The sequence below is a fragment of the Crocodylus siamensis genome, chromosome 5 (genome assembly GCF_052110815.1).
Source record: "Crocodylus siamensis isolate JL-2025a chromosome 5, ASM5211081v1, whole genome shotgun sequence".
NCBI lineage: Eukaryota > Metazoa > Chordata > Crocodylia > Crocodylidae > Crocodylus > Crocodylus siamensis.
The window spans coordinates 189,677,771-189,702,336 of record NC_143399.1 but is presented as its reverse complement, the minus strand read 5'-3'; the positions used below and the strand labels follow the sequence as shown (position 1 = coordinate 189,702,336).

Sequence of the window (24,566 nt, the reverse complement as noted above, 5' to 3'; positions counted from 1 at the left end):
TGCCTTCCCCTCTCCTTTATGAAGTCTCAACTTAAGAAAAAGTCACACATTTAACATCCAATAATCTTAAAAACATATCTTCAACAAAGAGAAACGTTAACAGCCACTAGCTAAAAACAAATTAGTGGAATCAAAGTGTCATTTACCACTGTTGTTATGGCTCGTTCATATAACTTCCAGGTCCCTGCATTTATTATATTGGGTACATAGTCTGTCAGTCCCTTGGAGCATGTCTTTTTACATGTTTGCAAAATGCCTGGTACATCACTGACATTGTAAAATAAATACAGCATGCCTCCTGATAGAGCTACTTGTGCCTGAAAGTGGATTGGTGTCATGGTTGGACAAAGGCTAGATTGCTAAAAGTCTATTTAACTGTATACAAATAGTTAAAGACAAAAGCCTGCTGTGTGTGAGTGCTCCTAAACCTATTATAAGAAGAAGTGCTTCAACTCTGAGCTTCCCACCTGTGTTTTTTCTCGCCTGCTATGACTTGATGGGAGTTCATTCAAAAGTAACACGTGGGTAAGTCTATGTTCTTAAATATAGTCAAAATTGGTTGTCTTAAGCTTTTATTATCTTAGTCGCTCTGTGCCCAGAGATCTTTTTACTCTCCAGTAACAAACCCCATCCTAGGTATTAGTTCTCAGTTCCCGTTCCAGAGGTGTGCTATTCAGTCATTGACTCTTTTATCCGAGTCGTTTCCAATTAGTAATTAACAGGTTCCTCCATCTCTCAGGTAGGGCGAACACTCCCAATGCCGGCTGATGATGTCATCCTTACAGTTGTCCTGCCGCCAGTCAGGTAAGTTTCTCTCTTTAAATTTCTCCTAGTTACTGGAGCCAAAGGCTCCCTGTTACACCTACAAACTATGAAGGAATGGTATATCCACACTCTTCACAATACCCAAAAAGCTAGAATATTCATGCCCCAAAAGTTAGAATATTCAGGGGAAGAAAGGGGATCATGCATGAAGAACATGCATGAGGGGGGAGGGGCAGAGGAATCTCTTACCTATTTCAAAGCCTAAAAGATCTCCCCAAAGGGAAGAGACAGAAAAGAGATGCTGTCAGTTATGTCTGCCTGGACTGGTAAAGTTTCATAACAATTTTGCAGAAGCAACATAACATTTCGCTAGTAAAAGCAAAGTGGCATAAACAAACATGTTGGATTGCCTTGTATCTAAATGTCAGAATTTTTTTTTGAACTTCACATGAAACAAAAGCATTGGTAAAAAGTTAACAAGTTTGGAGATATCAATATGATTATTGAAATGGTTTGTTTCTACTTTGACAGCTTGATTTTTATATTGAAGATATCAACGTAGCAATGGTATTGAAACCAAGGACTTCTACCCTGAAATGAAGCATTTAAATTTTTCATCAACATTTTCAATTTGATTGGTATATTTCTGTGAAGCACTTTGATTTTTTCAAATCCACATTTTCCAACAGAATCCTGCTCTATCAGAAAATTCTTGACCCATCCTTCATGCAAGCAAAGTCTCCATCACTAGCACTTCGGGTTTCAGCTATAGATAGGTTTGTTTTTCCAAGCAGCACACTGCAAGAGAAGCCAAGGCTCTCCTCTGCCTCAGAGTCAAAAAGCTAGGGACAATGGAGCTCACCATCCCAGCTCCAGCCCCACTGAGAGCCCACAGACATGCTCCAGACCTGGAAACTTGCCAGTGAGGCTGCTCATTTCCCCACATCTACTCTCAAGTCTTCTCTCTGGATGTGCTGGTATGCTAGACTGAGGGCTTGAAAATGGGTGGTGGGGATGAACCCAGAGCAACCTCAAACTTCTGAGAATTTGGAGCATCTCAGAAGACTCAGATGAGTGGAAAATGCTCTGCCCCATCCTCCCCAGATACTGGCTGCTGCTATGGCACAGATGAGCTGTAGTACTTCTTCAGGAGCAGGAAGACAATGCATGTGTTCTACCCCTCCATCTCCCTCCCTGCTCTCTCCTTAGTTCCTGGCATACAACTTCTACAGGATCAAGAAAGCCTTAAGACCATGGTTCTCAACCTCATTACTTGGGACATACAGAAAATGCCCGGTCTTAGTTATCACTCATTGTTTTTACTACAGGAAAACAATAGAGCAATTCTTCTGTTGCAAAGAACTGAAAGACCACAACAGGTGAGAATATTTAAAAAAATAAAAAATATATATCGTATTTACAACATCTGGGTTTATCTTATGAATCAAACCACCTCTCATGAAGGTATCTCAAGGCACCCTAAGGTAGCGATCCTGGTTAAGAAGTAATGCCTTAAGACAATATTCCACTTTCATGTGCCATGCCTCAACTGTGCAACAGAGTGGCCAACTATAGCAGAAGGGACCTTAGCCCTTTAACATTATAATGTGCTATGAGAAGTGTCGAGGACTAACCTATCAGAGATAATTCCGCCTGTGAAAATAAAAATGTACATCTAAATGTTCCCAAGGTTGAGAGATGCTCAGTGCTAGGATCTGTTTTTAGGCCGAATACTAGAAAAGTATTGAAAAGTTTATGACTATCAATTTCCTACCATAATTTTACTGAATATAGCAACTGCAAGTGTCCTTTATTTAAAGAATATTTAAAGGTTAAACTCTAGTGCTAATTCTTTAAGGAATATTATCTCTGTAGAGCTGCAAAAGAATCTCTTGACTGCTCTTGTCTCTTATGAGATTCAGAGAAACACATAATTTCAGTTCAATTTAAGATATTAAACACGTAAATGTTGAATCACAGAACCAGATTTTTGTTCTGGTTCCTACTGAAAATCATGTAACAACACACACTTTCTTCAAAAGCTCTACATACTTTCTGCAAAAGCCAAATCCCTTTTGAAAAAAAAATGTGTCTTGTTGAAACCAACATATTTTTCCCACATTGGATCCCATAAAAAATAGCTATCAGGCTTTTTAGTATTAAGATTGCTGTAAGATTCATATAAAACAACAAAAATCACAGGTCACATCTCAGGACAATAAAACAATATCTCTGAGCACTATGCTTGCACTAATGCCACTTCCAACTTTGCTATAGCAACCAAAGTTGTTAGGGTTTTTTTTACTTTTTCTTTAATTTCTCCAAGCTTCTCCTGTGACCCTAACTCATCTCTACTAAAGGTGTACTATAAATGGTGGAAACATTCATATGGAAAAACATTTTAAAAATTCAGTTGGTCTCTGTGTCACACATAATTACATCTTTTGCTATGGCTATGAGGTCATGATTTCTCATAAACTGATTAAGGATATGTCTCATCAGCCCTTTGAAAAGAGCTATCCAAGTTACACTCAAAGAAGCAGTTGTAATAAATGACACTATTACATCTCAACAAATGCTCAACCACGCCCAATGCCATCGGCAGCCTCTCTGTATGGCACATGGGGAGGGAAGGCAGGAGGGAGGAAGGAGAAAAGCAGCAGATAAGACAGGAAGCAGCAGACTGGGCAGGAACACAGGGCAGGGAGCAGAAAGCGTAGCAGCAGGTGAGGCATAGGAAGAAGAGAGGATCAAAGTGGCAGTAGGGGAGAGTACTGGGATTACTTTGTGGCATGCCTGCCAAAAAGGTTAACGCCCCACTATTCTACAGGATCGCTTAGGGATTTTAGTAAAACTAAAAAGGTTACCAAAGGTGCACAAGCCAAATTCTATATGAAGTAACTGTAGTCTGCTGACCCCAAATCCCCTGTAGTGTCATTTGAACACAGTAAATTTTATATACTGTCCCAAAACTTTCATAGAGATATGCTATACATTTTTAAAGCTAAGTACAGTCAAAAAGCCCAAGGCTGAATTGATTCAGTCTTCACAGGTTAGTCTAAGCCTGCAGCTCCTGCTTTTCATCTCTCTCCTCCCTCCACCCTCCCTTCCTGCAGACAGCACCAGAGCTGAGAATGGGAGGCAGGGCTTCCATCAGCCCAGCCCTGATGGCGGGACAGGTAGGCAGGCAGGCAGGCTCAATCACCACCTCCCAACGCAACAGGTGAACATCTGTTGGGTTGGGGGATTGCTCTGACTCACAGCACTTTATTCAAAGTGCCGTGAGTTAGAGAAAACCCCTGTATGTTTGTCAGTGCCCTTTGAGTATCTTTCCATCCATCCTTGCATACAAAGCTTTCTCTCATTAGAAAACCTGACTTAGGCCTCATTGTCCAAGCCAAGGATTTTGCCCAGATTGAAACAATGTTAATATATCAATGCTGCCTGGGCACTCAGTCCATTATATGACGAGCCAGCTGTGCACTAACTCAGCTAAAACTGAGGCCAAGAGAAAAAACTTAGCATTGCCTGGAATGGAGTACCACTTGTCCACTGCTGGATTTCTGTTTATCTTGGTCTGACACCAACTGTATACTCTCCTTCAAGGCATACATGGAGAAGATAAAAAGCAAAGCTAATGCCCAGAACAATGTACTTAGGAAGCTTGCAAAGCCAAAGGGAGGAGGCAACCAAACAACACTAAGAGCCACTGAACTTGCACTTCGCTTTTTAGCAACGTAATACTGTATTGTATGTCTAATTCATACAACAAAGCTGGAGCTTATGCTGAGTGACCGGTACTGTTGCATTTGAGGATGTCCAAAACCAACAAATGCAAAGAGCCTGTATATGCTTGCTGGAAAAACTCCAGTGGACATCAGGAGAGCAGATGCAAGCAAAATAAAATGATCACAACAGACTAAAGACACCATACACCATACATTTCAAAGGGTGAACTAGCATAAATGCCCTTTGAAAAATTCTGCTGTTCCAACACTTTCCACTCTCCTCTCCCCTCTACCTTCTGTCCCTGTGAAGGGAAGGAAGAGGGAGAAGCAGAAAGCAGAGCTGCAATCTGCTGTGGCCTCTTTTAGTGCAGCCTCTGGCACTGGAAAAGGCTGCAACGTTTTGAAATGTTTCAGCCAGAGGAATACCATAGGGGCCATCCGCGTTCCTCTGACTGGAATACATTTCACTTGGAAGTGTTTCAATTGTTATACCTATTTGCAGTCTGTATGTCCATGCTGCTGCTCCTAGCTGTCTGAAATCATAGAAAAGCTACCTAAATGCAACAGAATTCCATTAAAAAAACAAACAGACAACTGATAGCTACACATATGGCAATGTGGCACACAACTTGACATACTTATTGAGGGCATCAAAATGCACATTTATGCTCCTGTGTCCCTCCAGGTTCCTAGAAGAATTGATAAATCTGCAGATACTTAAATTGTCTTAGAAACGAGTCAGTAGGTCAGAAGATAATGTGCAGGAAGCAGGGTTACTTGAACAACCCCATTTGACTAAGGAAATACAGACTGTGGAACAGCTTTTGGTGCCTATAGAAACCGTGCATTGTGCAAGGCTTTGGCAGGCCTACAGACTATGCCATGTTTTGTGCCTGATACTAGAAAATCTGATTCTGGTGGCCGAACACAAGAAGACAACTACTAGAAAAGCCATCTTGAATACCCATGGAAAATGTTTAGAAGGAAGGGCTGCATAAGAAACAACACATCTTAAGGATCCGGAATGATGAAGAAATCCCAGATAAGCTTAGGGACACCATGATCATGACAAACTTCAAGAATGCAGCCAGGTTTAACTGTGGAAATTACAGAGGAATTTCCTTGCTGTCCACCACAGAAAAGACGATTGTAAGAACCCTCTGAACTGCTTCACAGAATCATAGAAAGCTAGGGTTGGAAAGGACCTCAGGGGGTCATCTAGTCCAACCCCCTGCCCAAGGCAGGACCATCCCCAACTAGATCACCCCAGCCAAAGCTTTGTCTAGTCACGTATTGAAAACCTCCAAGGATAGAGCTTCCACCACCTCTCTGGGTAACCTGTTCCAGTGTTTTACTACCCTCTTAGTGAGAAAATTCTTCCTAATATTGAACCTAAACTTCCCGTGCTGCAACTTGAGACTGTTGCTCCTTGTTCTGTCATCTGCCACCACTGAGAACAGTCTAGGTTCATCCTTTTCTAAACCCCACTTCAGGTAGTTGAAGTCTGCTATTAAGTCCCCTCTCAGTCTCCTCTTCTCTAGACTAAATAAGCGTAGTTCCCTGAGTCTTCCTTCATAAGTCATGTTCCCCAGCCCCCTTATTTTTGTTGCCCTCTACTGGACTCTCTCCTTCCACTTGCTGAAGAGCTCCTCCCAGAATTTCAGTGTGGGTTTAGGGCATCAAATGGTACAACTGACATGATCTTCATTACTCACCAGCTGCAAGTAAAATGCTGAGAACAACATAAAGAGGTTTAAGTTGAATGGGCATATGTGTATAGATTGGAAATACATATTATGTTGCTGAATGGCCTTCTTTGACCCATGAAAGCCTTCAACTCTGTCAACCCAGAAACACTGTGGAGGATCCTTCTGAGGTATGGATGCCCACCAAAATTCATCACTATTCTTTGCCTGCTCCCTGATGGTACGCGAGCGGTGGTTCTCAGTAACAGATCTATGACAGATCCCTTTGAGGTTAAGACTGGAGTTAAGACTGGACTGCATTATCGTTCCAACACTCTTCTTGATGTTCCTTATTGTGATCACCAACAAGCTGCGAGTTGAAGTGAAGCTAAACTACGGAATAGGATGGTAAGCTGTTGAATCTCAGCTGACTCTGAGCCAAAACCAAGACTACCCCAACCTCAATCATGCAGCTCCAGTACAGCGATGATGCATACCTTCAGGCCAACATCTTTACTGAGGCATACAAGAAAATAGGACCGATGCTTAACATTCAGAAAACTAAGATCTTCCATCAACAAGTTCTTAATGTGCAGTCCCCAGCTCTGGTAATTCAGATTTATGGTAAGACTCTGGAGAATGCTATTTCCCATACTTTGGAAGCCATCTCTCGCAGAAGGCTGACATCAATGAAGAAATCCAACATTCCCTCAAATGTGTAAGTGCAGCTTTCAGATGCCTGAGGAAATGAGTGTTCAAAGATCATGACATCAGATATGCAATGTAGCTCATGGTTTATCAAGCAGTTGTGATCCCTACTTTACTGTATGGAGTTGATACATGGAGAACATACAGGAGACCTCAATTCACTGGAGAAGTACCATCGATGCTGCGTGTTGAAGATCCTTTGAATCCATAGATGCTAGGGTAAGAATGGACATCAACGACCATTGAGTCCAACCCCCTGCCCTGGGCAGGAAAGAGTGCTGGGGTCAGATGACCCCAGCCAGATGCGTATCCAGCTTTCTCTTAAAGACCCCCATGGTAGAAGAAAGCACCACCTCCCCTGGAAGCCCATTCCAAATTCTAGCCACCGTTACTGTGAAGAAGTTCTTCCTGATGTCCAGCCTAGATCTGCTCTCTGTCAGTTTGTGACCATTGTTTCTTGTTACCCCAAGAGGCCTTGATGAACAGAGCATCTCCAGTTCCTTGCTGTTCCCACCTAATGATTTTGTAAGTGGCCACAAGATCCCCTCTCAGCCTTCTCTTGCGGAGGCTCAAGAGATCCAGGTCCCTTAGTTTCTCCTCACAGGGCTTGCCTGCACACCCTTAACCATACAAGTGGCCCTCCTCTGGACCCTCAAAGTTATCCACATTCTTTTTAAAGTATGGAGCCCAAAACTGGATGCAGTATTCCAACTGCGGTCTGACCAGTGTACAGAGAGGAAGTATCACCTCCTTGGTTCTATTTGTCCATTTATCTATTTGATAACGTGCAGTTAGCTTTGCTGATGATTTCGTCACACTGATGACTCATATTTATCTTGGAGTCCACTATGACTCTGGGATCCCTTTCCACTTCTGTGCTGCTAGAAGGGTCATCCCAGACAGTAGGTGTGCTGGATATTTTTATGCCCTAGGTGCAGCACTCTGCATTTGTCCTTGTTGAACTGCATCTCATTGTGTTCTGCCCACTTTTCCAGCCCCAATCCTGCCCTTGCTGTGGAGACATTGATTTGCACCCCTACCATGCCACTTCCCTCCCTCCTCTGCCCACAACAGACTTACTAGCTGTAGGCAGTTGTGTCCAGCGTCGAGGACTGCTGCCTGTATAGTCCATGGCCAAATCTCTGAATCTCTCCGAATTAATTGGGACCTTTTAATTAGTCTCCCAATTCAATTCAGATTTGGAGATTCAGCTACTGAATCGGGCTGAATTTCCACCCAATCAAATTGGCTACCAAAGCTTTGCATAGCACTAGAGGACAATCATCCTCAACTGCAAGGGACTGATGATAATCATGACAGAAAGACGGCATCATTTAGGGAACAAGATGGAAGACTAATGACCTTCCCAGAGAAATAGTTCAGCGCACACTCTGTTGAGTAGTCAGTAGCTAATTAGTTCCAGACCCATGGTGGGTACAGATGCTTGTCCACTGATGAACATGCAACAGTTCCTTTATCATACATTCGTAGAAATAACCTAATTAGAAAATAAACATTTTAAAGCTTAAGAAGTAGAAGGTAAAAAGACAAAAATTTTAAGTAGAGGAATCACTGCATTAAATCATTATTTTAACTGTGTACTGTCCTGAATACTTTCATATTATTCTCTCTACTACTACAATATACCATTAAATAGAGTTCTTACTGTGAAATCAGGAAAAGAATCTGTCAAAAAGGACACTGTGGATTTCTACCAGCACTAAAAGATGTTATTCACTGTTGCTACAGTAACCTTTTCCTAACAAGATTTTTTTAAAGAAAGGGAGAAAAAAAGGAACACCTTTGGTTAATGAAAGTTCTAGGTCAGATTAAAATCGTAGCCTATATGGCACACTAGCGTCCTGGGCAATCATGCCCTGCCCAGTGCTAAAAAGAATTCTCAGCTGCCTCCTTAGGGCAATTTTTCATATGCTTTGTACTACTGAGGCACATCTTACACTTCGAATCTATCCCCATGTGTTTAAAATATTGATCCTTAAATTTTGGAAACACTAAATTATTGCCACAGATTAAAGCTTGTGCCTCTTGACAGATACCAAACTGATACTATAAAAGATGTTTTTCACACTGCTGCCACATTGAGATATATATATATCTACATAAAAGTCTCAGTGGCAGAACTGAGACACTGGCACAGGTATTAGGTCCTTCTAGAAGGTTCTGTGGCGTTACTACAAGGATTTCTGTGCTTTGTTAGTTCTAGCTGCATGTGCCATTTGGTGCAACATCTGATACATTCCACAAAACATTGTTCTTCTGATTGATCTTTGTAGACCCTGGATGAAATCATTTTTGGCAGGAATGGTCTGGCAGTAGCCTGAACTCCAGAATAGGAGAAACAACCTCTTTTAAGTTTTGTACAATTATAAAAAATTAGTTAATGGCTTTTTTGGCACGTTCCCCATTTCAAAGGAACTTTAGCTTATTTTTCCCCTTTTAAGAAATAGGGATTTATATAACTTTAATATAAATTTCCCCACAGCAGAACAGAGTTCAGAGCTTCTAGCTAACTCTGGCTAAAATGATTGGCTTCATCTTTTAAAAAATGGCTCTTGCAGACAAGTTTATGTTATAAGAAGACATTCTATTCAAAGGAATCAACAAGTGAATTGGGGAATCATTTAATTGTAAGAAGGCTGCTCAGAGCTGGCATTCTTAATTTAAAGTTAAGCATACAAATATGTGTTTACATGATCAGAAACAAAACTAAATAGACTGACTTTACCATAGGCAGCACCATGTGTTTGAGCAATACTCCATGAAGACGGCAGCTCTCTAGTCAATTCTGATGTGCACAAACAAAAACAGAACCTGGCAAAGGTTATTCACAGATGAACTGTGACACATGCACAAACCATTTCTACTAGTTCATCATAGATATTTACGTTTCTATTAAGATAAAAGAGTATGCACGTTTCACAGACTATACAAAATCTCAGGGTTGGGTCCTGGCGAATGGATTACATAAAATATTAGATTCAAAACAAGCAAATTACCAGATCATCTACAAGGCTCTATGTTCTAATATGAAGTTCTGTGTTTTGTGTGTTCTCACTGTAGAATTTCTAAAGACATTTATCAATATAAATATAAGCCATGGATGCATTCTCCTTATCCTTTACATGATCTCAAAATGCTGTGTTGCAAAATCCCAAAAACTTTTTATTTTAATTTATTTAATTTGAAGGAGAATTAAGCAGCTATTGAAAGTTAAAAAACTATGAACACGACTCTGATTTAGCTTGAGTACACACTGATACTGCAAGAAAATATATGCATTGAAGTTTCTAGCTGGAATAACAGTTTCAGTCCTTTGTTCTACTCCCCGTAACAGATCGTGCTACCTAAGGGTAAATTCTGACTTATTTTATTTATTTCAGTGTTCATTTTCCATTTAGTGACACAGATTCACATTTTCCAGTGAAGATGTCCAGACAGAAAATATAAAAGCCAAAAACGTTTAGTTTATTTGCTTAAATAAAGAACTGACATGACATCTGTTTATTCTCCTGCTTGTATGCTATATCCGTTTCCTCCTTCCTTCATGTTATTTGCTTTCAGACTGTAAGCTTTTCAAAGCAGGTGTTACATAAAGACAGAAGAACAGATGGACAAACAGAGAAAGGCATGGAGTTAAAAGGCAGAGCCTTGCAAAACTAGGCAAACTAAAACAAGACCTAAGATCCTCCTGGTGCTAGAAGAATGGTTCCCTATGCTGTTCTTCTAACTGCAAAGCAATCATCTCAGGTAACAACAATTCTAATTACTCAGTAAAAGATTATTTGAGCAATTTACTACTGTTGTTCCATAACAATGACTCCTTTATCTGCAATTCATAATGTGGAAACACAATACTACATGATATTATTGATAACTTTATGCATTTTTTAATAATGGTGAAATCACGTTTTCAAGGAAAAAATTTGGAATCAAATTATCATTATTTAATGAAGAATAATTTACTACCTATAATCAATGCTGATGAACTGCAATAATCAAATAAGTTATGTTAAAAATGATCACATTTTAGATAGAATTGATCAGAATATTCTGATCAATTCTAAGATTTCAATTAAAAATAGGGAGAGAGAAATCACACAATTTTTTTGCCCAATTTTTTCCATTTCAAGATGAGTAAATTAATCTGATCAGAGCTCTGTGCTACTGCACACAGACTGATTTTGGTGCTCACTCTACCACAGAGATCACTACCATTTACTGAGGTACAAATGTACCTTCTTTCAAATGGCCTCACTCTTCCAAACCTCAAGCAAGCACTGTAATCACCAGGCTACTGACTGTTCTTGGGAGGGTCACTCCCTCACCATGAGCAGAAATTGCATCCTGAGCCTGATTATTTATATGAACTGAAAATTAGAACAAAATATCTAACGAATACCTAAAATCCTACTTGACATGTTTTGTAATCTTTCTATAATATTATTGATAATGCCTGAAAGCTGTCCATTCTACAAATATTCACCCAAACGCTTTTTGGGATGTGTAATGTTATTTATAGTATCACATTTAAGTTACCATAGCAGGAAATTCAGCTCTGGATCTTGGAATTTTATGCTTACATCCTCTTACTGCTAAACAGTCTTACTAAAACTGCTGTGGCCCTAACTGGACTTTGCTCTCCCAGGGGCAAGTACCATACTCCTTATTCACACAAACTGCAACACCATTGGTATTTTTGATTCTCACAATTTCATTATAAGCCCATGCCTAAAGACAAGAGAGACTCTCAGCTTTCAAATAAAAAGTATATTTTTAGCAATCATCATTATGAAGGAAAGCTTAAAAACACGAGTACAACTTAAATGCTCAAAAAGCAGGGGGAAATATTAAATTGTGAGGCTTTTTAAAATAATAACAGTTTTTAATGATTAAGACTGCAATGCTCACCACATACCTCTCCACTCATATTTAAATCTATTGTCAGAAACCCATAAGAAACATTCCTAATCCCATCAACCAACCTTCCTGTTAAAAAGGACAAATACAAAAAACAAAACAAAAACACTTGGAACATCTGTTTTGATTCCATATCTTCAATTTGTTTTCCATGTACTACGATGAATGATGGTCACTACAGGTTAGAAACCTGTTGATGTCAAACAGGTTAGAAAAGGTCACTACAACTAGTGAGTTTGCATCAAAGGCAGAGATAGCAAGCAATCATCATGGATAGAGAGAGAAAGAGTGGACCTGGTTATAACAGAAAGACCTGGGTGGGGACCTACGTAGGTTAGTCTAAGGAAGGTGCTGTAATTCCTCCAGTGAGTTCTGGGCTATATTCAAAGATATAAAAGGATTGATATTTTTTTCTGATTACTGTTCAAAGTGCAAAACCCATTACTAGAACTTCTAAAAGAGTTTTATTGGGTTACTGTTAGCTTACTGAAGAAGTTAGACCTCTCCTTCACCATATGTCTGTCGCAGGGATCCAGTGAGGTCGAAGCACAATGGCAGATACATCAAAAATAAATTTAAAACAAACCACTTTTCTAAGACAAATTCACTGTGATTTAGGTATTTTTAGAAAACAAAATCACCACTAGGGAATTTGAGTGAGTTGGATTAGTCACTAGTTGTCACTTTGATGTCACATTTTAAATTCTGATCTGATCAAAATAAAACTGAATTAAAAACCTAACTCAAAAAACCATGCAGTTGCTGTTAGCTCACATCTGTTGATTTTGGCCCCACCTCCAACAGACTTTTGCTTTTTTATTTCATGTTAATGAGTCACAGTTTATGAAGGATAATGTGTGACTATGCAGCACTTGCCTCTTAAGTGACTTCTCCCTTCAAGCACAGATGGAATTGTAGTGCTAGGGCAATGAGGCAGCCTCTCATGGTGAACGTAGGTGGAACGTGAATGAATTAAAGACTCGGCACTCATTCTCACCCAATAAAACTTTTTTAGAAGTTCTAGTAATGGGTTTTGCACTTTGAAACATCTAGAAAAACCTGATTAATCTAGTTTTAGCAAAAATGTTAATGAAATATTAAAACACTAATTACTTGCTAAGAAAGAGTCTGTATCAATGAAATGATATTGTATGAATCAGGCATGTTTAGATAAAGAGAAAAAAATACAAAAAACATCAGGTTGCCATAATTTTCTAAACTGCTCTACATTCCAAAGTATGAATGGGCTCCCTAAAACCAAGGCTCTTTCATATTCTTATATCAGCTCAAGTCAGTCCCAAGGCCACTGCAACCATTGGAGCACCTTAGATGCTGTACTTCATTGGTGGTTCTTTGAGCAAAATGACCTGGTGGTGTTCATCCTCTCATTCAGGTCTGGATGGCCGTTGGCTCACAGGGAGCTCATTCACCATTTGACAGGTCTTGTTTTTAGTCCTGCTGGGTGGCCACACGCCCTGCTCACCCCTGCTAGCCCAGATAGGGGCACTGGTTTAGTCATCAACCACCCAACCATGGAACAGGCTATACTGGTTTACAGGGTGCCAGATAGCAGACTAAGAGAGGCCCAGCCTGCCAGAGTCATGTCTTTATACAGTATACAAGATCCTAGAACTTAAGAGTTACTATTGATATCACAAATCACTATTCAAAGGAAGAATTATATTTAAGTCTTACAAGAAATGCTGCAGTGTATTAAGATTTTCTTTTAATGGCCAGGATAAAAATATATATTACTATGCAGAAAGTTGAAAATTACATAAAAAATTTCAATAATCGTCCACTCACATCCACTTCCTTTCATAAGTCCTGTTCACTCTAACAGGTCCTCATTCACTTCACCTTCCTCTGACTGCCCTCCCCACCTTTCCTGCTTTAAAATCTTACTTTAAAATCTTAAAATTATTTCTCATTCCTACTCATTCATTATCATCAAGGTGTACCATAGTCTTAACTCTATGCTCATAGATGATTTCACATTCTCCTGTTCCCCCCACATTGTAAAACCCAGAACTTCTGTCTTTGTCTTGCTACTCTCAAATGATTTTCAAAGGAAGTGTTACCTGATGCTTTACACTCTACCCCAGCCCCAACTTGCTATAATTACAGAAAAATGGTTCTGAAAGGAACCTCAAGAAGTCATCTAGTTCATCCCCTGCTCAAGGCAGGATCATCCCTGTCTAAATCATTCCAGACAACAGTACGTCTAACCTAACTTCCAAAAATAGAGATTCCCAAGCCTCTCTAGGTAGCCTGTTCCAATGCTTAGCCACCTCTTAGAGAATTTTTCCCAATATCCAACCAAAAAATCCCTTGTTGTAATTCAACACCATTAATTCCTTGTCCTATCTCCTATAAAGAGGATGGCTATCACTATTCTCTTCATAACCACACACCAGATATTTGCAGACTGTAAGCAAATCCCCACTCAGTCTTCTCTTCTCCAGATTAATTTATTCCTGTTCTCCCAACCTTTTCTTGTAAGTCTCCTTTCATAGACCTCTAATCATGTTTTTGCTCTCTATTGTACTCCCAATTTGACCATATCCTTCTATAATGTTGGTTCCCCAAACTGGACACAGTACTCCTGGTGAGACCTCAGTAGTGCTGAATAAAGCAGAAGAATATCTTTCATTGACTTCCATGTTCCTGTTAGTGTGCTATTGGCCTTTTCTTTTCTTTTGAATAACAGCACACAGCAGTCAGTTTACAGACTACTATAACCCCCAGGTCCTTTTTTGCAGCATTCCAGCCACACCTGTTCATTCCCCAGTCTGTATGTGTGCATGTGATTGTTCCAGCCTAAGTGCAGGACTTTGCACTTGCCGTTACTGAATTTTGTATGGTTAATTCATATTTCCAGTTTTTGGGAATCATTTTAAATACTAATCCTATTCTCCAGAGTGCATGTAACTCTACCTAGCTCGGTGTCATCTACAAATTTGCTACCTATATACTCAATCCCACCCTCTAAATGAAGATATCAAACAATAGTAGACTTGGAACAGACTCCCAGAGAACCCCATTTAATACCTCCTCTCAACTAGATAACATGCCATTGGCGACAATTACTCTTTGGACGCAATGATCCAACCAGCTTAGAGTACTCTGATTTGCTCTGTATTTTGTTATTTTTCAAATGAGGATGTCATGGGAGGCACTGTCAAATGTCTTGCTAAAATCAGAGTATCCTCTGCTTTCCATAATCCACAAAGTCTGACACCTTGTCATAAAAGGAAATCAGGTTGAACAAGCATGACTTGACTTGACAAATGTATATTGGCTATTCCTGATCATCCAGGCATCTACAGGATACCAGGTACTGAGGTCAGATTGAATGGTCTACTTTCTCTGAGCCTCTTCTTCTCCCTTCTTAAAGATGGACACTGTGTACACATTTTTCTAGTCATTTAAATCTGACCTCCACAAGTTCTCGAAGAAACTAGCCAGTGGCTCTGAAATTACCTCAGACAATTAGTTGAGTATTCTAGGATGTACCTCACCCAGCCCTGCTGACTTGAAAAATACAGCTTCCCCAAGAACCATATTTTCTTGAATACAATATGCACCTTTCCACAAAAAAACAGCTCTTGGGGATTAGAGTATATATTACATGCAAGAAATAGAGTAAGACCAGTTCCAGGTGCTTGCTGGCAAATCTGAAAGTAAAATCTACAGTGACCCACAGGAAGCAGAACAAGGAGCAAGCTCAGCTCCATAGCTGTTGCTACTAAGTTACTAAAAGAATCCCCCCCTTCATTCTATCCTGCAAAAAGGTGTGTGTTTTGTGTGTTATATTCTGATGAGAAAATACAGTAGTCTTTAACCTGATCTTGCCCTTCTGATATCCTCGCCTGTTCATCCTAACAACTGCATCACCTGATGGCTTACCTTATTCATGAAGGCAGAAGTAAAAAAAAAAAAAAAAAAAGCATTACATACTTCAGCCTTCTCCTGTAAACCCTCCACTAATTAATCCCTTTTACCACTTGTGTCAGCATCTGACAACAGACCGGTACTCCCATAGGCTTGGAATCTCTCAACCTCATCTTCACCAAGCATGATTCACTCTGATATCACTGGTTTAGAGTCCTTCCTTTCCTGAAATAACGTCCATTGAGAAGAATGACAGAGCTGCTGCCCCCAATTATCTCCAAAGCACTGTTAAATTTACATCAATTACCAACTACTCCACACATTTATAATCTCACCCAGTTGGCTCCTTCCCCTTCTCCTCCCCCACCTCAAGAACCGTATCCCTTTAATCCCCAGCCCCAGGCCTTAAACCCCACTCCAGCTCCTCTAGAAAGCTTCTCTTTTCTCCTCATCCCATATATTCTCTTCCCCAAACTTTTATACCTCTACACAGTAGGACCTCACCTGCCCTTTAAACCCCTTTCCACAAAAATGTGTTACCTGTACCCATTCTTCTCCTCTGTCCAATATCTAGCTGTTTTCACATAAGCAAAGCTCCCATTCTGCCATCGCATACTCCCCTCTTCCAACTCTGCTCTCCTCTCACCCAAACTAGACCTTTCCCATTGACAACTGTCTCTCCCAAAATCTGTCTCTGAATTTTGATGATGACCTAAGCAACACTAAGGCAGAAAAAGTTTTCAAATGTATAGAATGGGAAGCAGTCCGTTGTGCTGATTTGTTGACAAAAATAAAGCTGAAGTTACTGTTAAGGCTTTAGGCTAGTGAAACAGTTTGAATAAGTATTGTTTTTTTGGTATGTGTTGGAAATGGAAGTAAGACTCCCATTGAGTCTGTTATCATGCTGGCAGAGATAATGTACATGCATCAAGAAATGCAGGATTTTTTTCCCTTAACTTTTATTGGTGTGGTTTTCCAGTTGTGAGCTGGCAAGGTATGTCCTGATATAACGTTATCCATCACTCAGCAATAATGGTGTGCTTTTATAAATAACATTTTCAAAGATCTGATTCAGTAAAATAATTTACAAAACAATTGAATAATGTGGAAATGATTTCAAATTGTAGTTTCTATTAAGTCTAATTACTTTCCTTACCATTTTAAAGCCAGATATGATTTTATTCAAAGATTCTCCAAAAGGCAAATTAGCTACAAGTGGAAACCTTGTACAATAAAAGATGAAGCCTATGAACCTGACAGCAAACAGGAAGATTAGACTATATGAAAATGAACTTTTCTGAATATTAAACTGGCTCATTAAGTTAATTATAAATGATCTACCAGCATTTTACTTGTAAAATTTGTCCTAAACTATCTTGTAAGAAACAAGTTTGGCTTCTAATAAACACTGCATGGCAATAGGGTTGTGGACATTTACACTAGAACCTACAGCAAAATAAATTCAGGTCACCACTACAACACAGTTAATATTAACAAGCCATATCTGTTTTTGTTGGCAGTCATGGCCTAAAAGCAGAAGACTAATGGGACATGAAGACAGAAGTATCCTTTTATTTCTAATAGCAGTTCCTCTGGACTTGTGTTTCAAAAAATTATCACAGATAACTGTATTATAAACCAATGAAGTTAATTCTAACACCTTAGGACAACAGCTTATATATTACTAATATGTCAATATCATTAAAATATTCCTTTTAGTGAGCATTTTAGCAAACTGTTACACTGGATTTTGAATACAGTAATTCTTTTTTGCCTCCTTTATCTTATGGTTAATTGATGGTACTGTATGGTAAAGCTTATAAGGCTTTTTTATTGTAGATACCAAAAGGAACTCGTTTCTTATCCATTCAACAAGCACAAGATACATGGTAAAGGCATGGACAGTAAGAAAACATAAAATAATAGTTTGGAATTGAAAAGGCACATTCAAATTCTTAATTATTGCCCAATGCCACAAACTTGCGCAGATCACTTCAGTGGAGCTAAATTATAAGCACTAGTACAATTTCTTGCAGATCTTGGTCTGTCCTTATTAGTATTTTCTAAATCAAAATACAACTTTTCCTTTTTATTTGCAAAATACAAGAAAAGATGCAAAGTACTCTGATGAAGGAAAATGCAGGATTGCACTAGGAGGAAAAAGTTTTTAAAAATGAGATAGTACATACACACACAGATAAATACTTCCTGCTCTCTCCCACTCTCCAACTCCCACTCCCATATCAACATAAGGGTGCATTACACTGAAAGCCAAGTCTCAAAAGCTAAGCAGAAAACCCTAAAATTTAGCATTTATAATACTACAGATGCAGTATTATTTGTAGTATAAACCAAAACTGCTTCCTTTCATTTTCCACTTACTGTTGGACATTTTATTATTACTTCCTGCCTCCTACCCCCTGTTCTTTTTCCCAGTTGTGAAACTAAAAATTAACTGTTTTTGTTCCAGAAACCATGCCCAAAGCCCTGGTTTCTTAAAAAAATCTAGCATATAAGCAATGTTAAAAATAACAACTAATACAAACATTTAATTATATGTTAGCATCACCTTTAGATATAATTAGTGCCAGTAGGAAGGTTCTAAGTTAACATAACTGGAAACTAGAGGCCGGTAGATTCAGAGAACGAGAAATAGTGCAAGTTTTCCCCACTTTGCTCAGCTAGACAGCTACAACCTCTGCCTGGGTCATGAGGACACAGAAGGGCTGCAGATGTCTTTAATCTCATGCGCTAAACCATTTATGAGCTGAGCTGAAGCCCCCTCTCTATCTGCTCAGTCCTTGGCTTCTTCAAACAGCCCTCAAGGGTGCCAGTAAATAACCGTGGTGGATTTGGTAACATTATTACCTCTCCATTAAGTATTGGACTGAGATTCACTTCTTTGCCATGCCCAATGAACACCAATCAGAACAGCAACAACTTTAGGCCACCTTAAACTGAATTCAAAACATTGACCAAAATGGGAAATCTTCTTGTATTGTTTCAGCAGTCCTACCACCTATTCAGTTCTCTTGTGATTCAAGAATACTGTAATCATTTTTAAGCTACATACACATGCAGAGCTTCAGTATTTATTTGGTTACATTAGACCCCAGATCTTGCGGTCATTTATACACCTGCTCAACTTGACTCACACGAGTAATTCTGGAATTGAAGTCCAAGTCAGTTGTTTAGCACAATGCACTTAGTGAAACTCATACAATTAACATATACATTATATAAAAGTCTTTAAGTTATGTAATCAGCTTCTACCAATCATTTTTAAAAATAGCCTTCAACTGACAAGCAATGTAGCTCATTCTGTTCATTCACTATACATGACAAGCATGAATGAAACCTCTGGTTACTGCTTTATCATTTTATCAACAAAAAGATCTTTTCTGTTCCTAAAATGAAGTGTTACAGCTTGGGGTTTTTGTTACTGGGAGCATCTACTTATTCATCAATGTGCCATAGATCAGATATTTAAGGCTCAGTGGACTAATCTACTTCACATTAGCACAATTTTTGCCAGCCACAGTAATGTGCAGTAGAATTAGTCCAATGGGCATTAAGTATCTTGTACAGATGCGCCCAATGAAAACATAACAGTACAGCCCATTTGATATAGGCTTACATTTACAGCAAATTTTAATATGGCATTTTGTATAACTTTGAAGACAACTTTTATTACAGGACACATGGAAGAAATTTTTACCAAAACTGTACTTTCTACAACAATTGAAAGTACTGTGGTCATAAAAAAAGGCCAAAAATGCAAAACCTAAAATCAAGTTATTAAATAACTATACTGCTATATTTTAAAATGCATTAAAATATTAGCATTTCACAAAAATAACAATATTTCTTTACATCTGCATTCCTGGGGTAGAAGTTAAAGTAATCATAATAAAATACAAGCAATAACATAATTAGTTTCTTTACTAACATTAAGATGAATGCAAACACAGTTAATACTGACATACGTATAGTATTTTACACCTAATGAAATATTACACTTCAATGCCATACAGAGATAAAAAAAAGTTCACAATTTTTTTTTATTCTTAATCTTCCTGTGGTACTTAAGACCTATAATATGAAAGCCATTTACTACTGTCTCTGTTTATAGGGACCCTGTTAGTGTGAAAATCACATTTTTATATGAAGAGTTGTACCCAAAATCAGTAAACCCATTTTCTTTGTGTATTTCAGAGGTGTTTTAGGTATTGCTGTTTCCCCCATGTAAGTTTTTTAGGAGGAGAAAATTGGCTAGCTGAAAAGATGCACATAACCATTAGTAAGAGAGAGGACTACCCTATCTTTCAGGTGAATTTAGAAAACATAATCAGTTTATATTGCTTATGAGGTGGTTTTCTATTTTTAAAAACTATTGTTAAATGAGTTATCCTCCACAAATTCAAGTAGATAGTTTCCCACTAACAAATAAAGATTAATTTAATATATTGTATTAGTGTTTTATCAGAGATTTCTGAGTATACTAGATAGTGTATTCAGCTGTTTTCCTCTTCTGAGAAAATGAACACCTTGCTGGAAAAGATAAGACCATCTCTTTTAGGCCATTTTTTTCATGGAGGGGTAGGGGAAAGGTTCCATATACTTCCACACTTACTTGTATGAAAAATGCTATAAGTAAAACAGAATTTTAGACATCAAGAATTGGAAATAGCAGAAGGCAGTATGTTGTCTTGTTGATAACCATGTCTTGCAAAAACACCTTCATACAGGAGAAACTTGCAAAAACATATGCATTATAAATGGAGATGAATGGACCAACCAAGAAAGAAGGTCCAGATATCTAATATTTTAATTAACTTAAACCTGCCAACCCCCAACATCTTGACACAACTGTGTAGAAAATACTAGAAAATAAACAGGTCATCACATGAAAATCATAATTGTATTGTAAAAGCTTAAACAAAATTGTTGCCAAAAATGTATATTAGATCAACATGGTCAACATGCGATTTCTGTAGGGATAGTATGAAATATCTTTCTAAGTTAGTCCAGAGCGATTCTTACTGGATCACTTACTAAAAGTGAAACTAAATATAAATGTTTCTATAATTATGTACTTTTAAAACAGATGCCTGCATTTATAATGCATCTCTATATATGGTAGTTGCATTAGGTGCATGAAGAGAGCAGAACTATGACCCAAAAGAGGAATCAGAGGGAAACAAATATATCCCCATACCCTACAACCAAAAAACCCAGACACCTTATGCTGATTAGCTAACAAGAAAAGCAAATGTAAATGGTTGCCTAAAATTACAGCAGTCTTATGTAAAACAGCAAAATTAATGTTTTGAACTCAAGATTTAAGATTATCTTGAGAGAATAATAAGACTCCAGAAGAAAGAGAGACAAAAACCAGGTTCCAGTCCCAGAAATAAAAGTCCTACTTATTTTCCTGGCTCTCTTGTCTTCCTCTTCTTCAAACAAACCTATGACATTTCAACTATTTCAATAACCAAGTCCATGGTCCAAGTCCAGCCTGCCTTACTGTTACTGAGCTTTTCCCTTTGAATTGTTCCTCATATGATAAGATTCACCATTTAAATAAAGCCTTCTCTTTGCTCACCCCCTTCCATGCAAGGACGTTTAGACAAGAACTCAGGCATCATTCCTGAGATGAGAAGAAGAACCACAAGGAAAGCAAGAACACCTGCAAATATAGCTTTAGAGCTGCCTCATCCTGCCAGGCATTTGGTGGTGCAAAAAAGGGGTTTAAATGCAAAATTCAGGATGTGAAAAAACAGACTCGTGTCATGGAGCAGCGTAAAACTGACCATATTTTTTTAAAGGAAAAAAATTATAGTAGTTTATTTGCAGATTTTGGATACAGAATCCTTCTCCCCTGCCCAGCCTGGCTAGGGGGGCAGGTACTGTCACTGTAGCAGCAAAATTTAAAAACACCTGTCTTGGCAACCCCTGCTCCCAAAAACGTGTCATCTCTGGAGTCTAGCCTGAAACCTTATACAAAAATCAAATCCTCCTTAATGAACAATATTAGCTTGAGTGGGAGCAAAATGGGCCATTGGCTCTTGGGAAAGTTTCATTTGTGTTGAACTATTACTATGGAGAAAGGAATCTCTTCAAGGAAGCCGGTTTGGCTGCAACACGCCAATCCCATGAATTGCTCCAGGCAAACAGTGAGGCCATGTCCAGCCCTCCTCGAGTCCTAGCCTTCCCCTTGCCTAGCGGGCCGTCCTGGCGGCCACGACCCATAAGCAGATGTGGCTGGAGACGGTTTGGGGGAGAATCCAGTTAGGAGGGTCCCAGTGCCAGAGGACGGCTGATCTGGAACAGGAGCCTACAGCTCCTGTTGAGGTCTCTCCAAATCAGCCTGAGCCCCTCAAGCCCGCCGCAGGGCCCGGTTAACCTGAGGCATCTGAGCCAGGATTTAGGAGCTTTCCACGGGACACCCAGTGTGTCCTGCCAGGATCAGGAAGGGCCGGCTCCAGGAGGCTCCTGCACGGCCTTCGGGGGGGCCTGAACTGGGGTGTCAGCGCCCAGCCCCCGGGGGGCGGGGCACGGGCATATCCCAGCCGGGGGGCTGCAAGGGCCCGGAGGTCCCGCAAGGTGAACTCCGGGCGGGCGCCCGGGCCAGGTACGGCGTGGAGGGGGCGCACTCACCGAAGCTGGCGGCGGCGGCGGCTGGGGCGGCGGCTCGGACCTGCAGTAGCAGCAGCAGCAGCAGCAGCAGCGGGAGGACGGAGCCGAGCGCCCCCATCATGCCTGGTCCATCGCAGGCAGCGGCCGCCGCGCCCCGTCCCGCCCGGGCAGCTCAGTCCATGCCGCCCGCTCCGGCGTCGCTTCCCGGCGGCAGCTTCGCTCAGCTCCGCCGCGGCGGCTTCAACACCCCGGACAGCGCCCAGTGCCGCTGCCGCCGGCACCGCCTCCTCCCGCCCCTCGCCCCGCCCCAACGGCTCGGCCAACCGCCCCGCCCCGCCCTTCGCCCCGCCCCAACGGCTCGGCCAACCGCCCCGCCCCATCCCTCGCCCCGCCCCAACGGCTCTCCTGCCCGCTAGACCGCCTCTTAGGGAGGCTCGGGATCGCTGAGCCGGCGAACTGCTGCCCCTGGCTCCCCACATGAGCACAGGGCCCGGGAGTGAGGGTCCTCGTGCCCTGCCCTGTGTTTGAGTGAGTGAGGGGAAGAGTTCATACCCCCTGCACAGCTGTGGGGAGCAACATGACTTCCCTGTTCCTGGGCTGCGAGTAGGACCTGCGTCTTGGATGCTTGGAGGTCTGCAAGTTGGGCAGGGTAGGATGACGAGTTGAGCAGGGCCCTGCGGCAGCCCCAGAGGAAGATGGGCTGCTTGGGGAGTGTGGAGAGCAGAGCACGGCTTCACAGAGGACGGTTTGGACAGGGATGGTCTTGGCTTGGGCAGGCCTGGATGATCCTGGATGGCCCATCTTGCCCTGCTGCCAGTGGCAGATTTACCATGAAGCCAACTGTGCAGTGGCACGGGGCCCCCAACAACGGGGATCCCCAAAGTGCAGGACAAATCTGACAAGTGACTCAACTCAACAATAAGCGTTGCAAGTCGGGAAGCAGTCCAGGCATTCTACACTCTGCCCCCTGTACTCTAAATGTGGTTTGTTGAAGTAGTCTAGCAAAGAATTTGCTTCGCCATTTTTTCGCTGTCTCAGATATTCTTTTTCTTGGCAGGGTCCCAAGGGATGGGGGTGGGGGCTGAAAATGAAGCTGTGCACAGGGCCCCACTAACTCTAAATCTGCCACTGCTTGCTGCTCTGCGATTCCTGCTGCTCTGAGGGTGAGTTAACAAGCTTTAACAGGGGACAGTCACATTTTGAGTGTCCTTAGCGTAATCTAAGTGTAATGTGCAAATTCATGCCAAGAGCAGCTCAGTTTATGTAAACGTGGGAGCAGGTGGAGTGTCCTCATGGCCTCTTCAAATATAAAGTTTTTTGTGCAGACACGTTGTATAGGCCCAAAAGACAAGCCAGCCCCTGCAGGCTGCTGTTAATGGTGTTGGGAGTGTCACCTTCAGGGACCCTTTATAGACTAATTAAATCAGCTGCAAAAACATTTGTGAGCAATAGCTTGCTCCATCAGGGACAGGTTAGTACCCAGCTTTCACTTTACTGAATGGCCAGGGATTAATCAGGTCTCAGACTTGGGACCCCCAAGAACTGCAAACAGAAAACCCCACATTTTCTGCCAGCTCAGAGGTTTTTTGTTCTCTCAATTTTGTTGGATCCCTCAGAGGGCTGGGTTTAAATGCCAGTAACCTTACAATCATCAGGCTAATCCCAGCATCCCACTTTTCTGAATAACCAGATAGGTACTGGTGCTATTCAGTATCACCCAGTCCAGGCAGCTCAGCAATACCATATACAGTTGGATTACAATCTTAAGGTCCCCCCCCACCAAATGCACAGTAGATTTAAATTCATATGCTGCAGGTAGATTTTCATGTTCTTCCTTCATCATCTTCACCCTTTACATCAGTAATGACATTAGTTATATTCTGTATCAGACTTCTATTCCTACTTTGTTTGAGCACAATCACTATGGATTCATTTTCAGGAACCTTGTGAAGCAGAAAGATATTAGAAATACAATAGCTGAATTTGTCACAGCTCAGAAGACAGTGAAATGGTAATCAAACCAGTACAGAACAAGCTTGTTCTGGAAGAAATTGGAAAGGCTAAATAGCTTCCTGCAGATGTGGAGACAGAGCATTGCATGCTGGGAGGTGTAGTCTCTTCAGGCCACCTCTCCATATTAAAATTGAAAGTAGCTGCAATTTGCCTTGTTGTGCAAAAAATATACAGCTTTTGGCAAACTTGGGTAAAG

General features: G+C 40.6%; 1 protein-coding gene across 1 annotated transcript in view; it reads right to left on the bottom strand.

Annotated features, from left to right (window-relative positions):
* PTPRN2 (protein tyrosine phosphatase receptor type N2) overlaps window positions 1–22,596 on the bottom strand; it is a 1,011,953-nt gene extending 989,357 nt beyond the window's left edge. The window contains exon 1 of the mRNA XM_090047600.1: window positions 22,379–22,596. Within this exon, the coding sequence (XP_089903726.1) occupies window positions 22,379–22,478 (100 nt within the window). The 5' untranslated portion in view covers window positions 22,479–22,596. The remainder of the gene's footprint in view (window positions 1–22,378) is intronic.
* Between the last annotated feature and the right edge of the window lie 1,970 nt (window positions 22,597–24,566).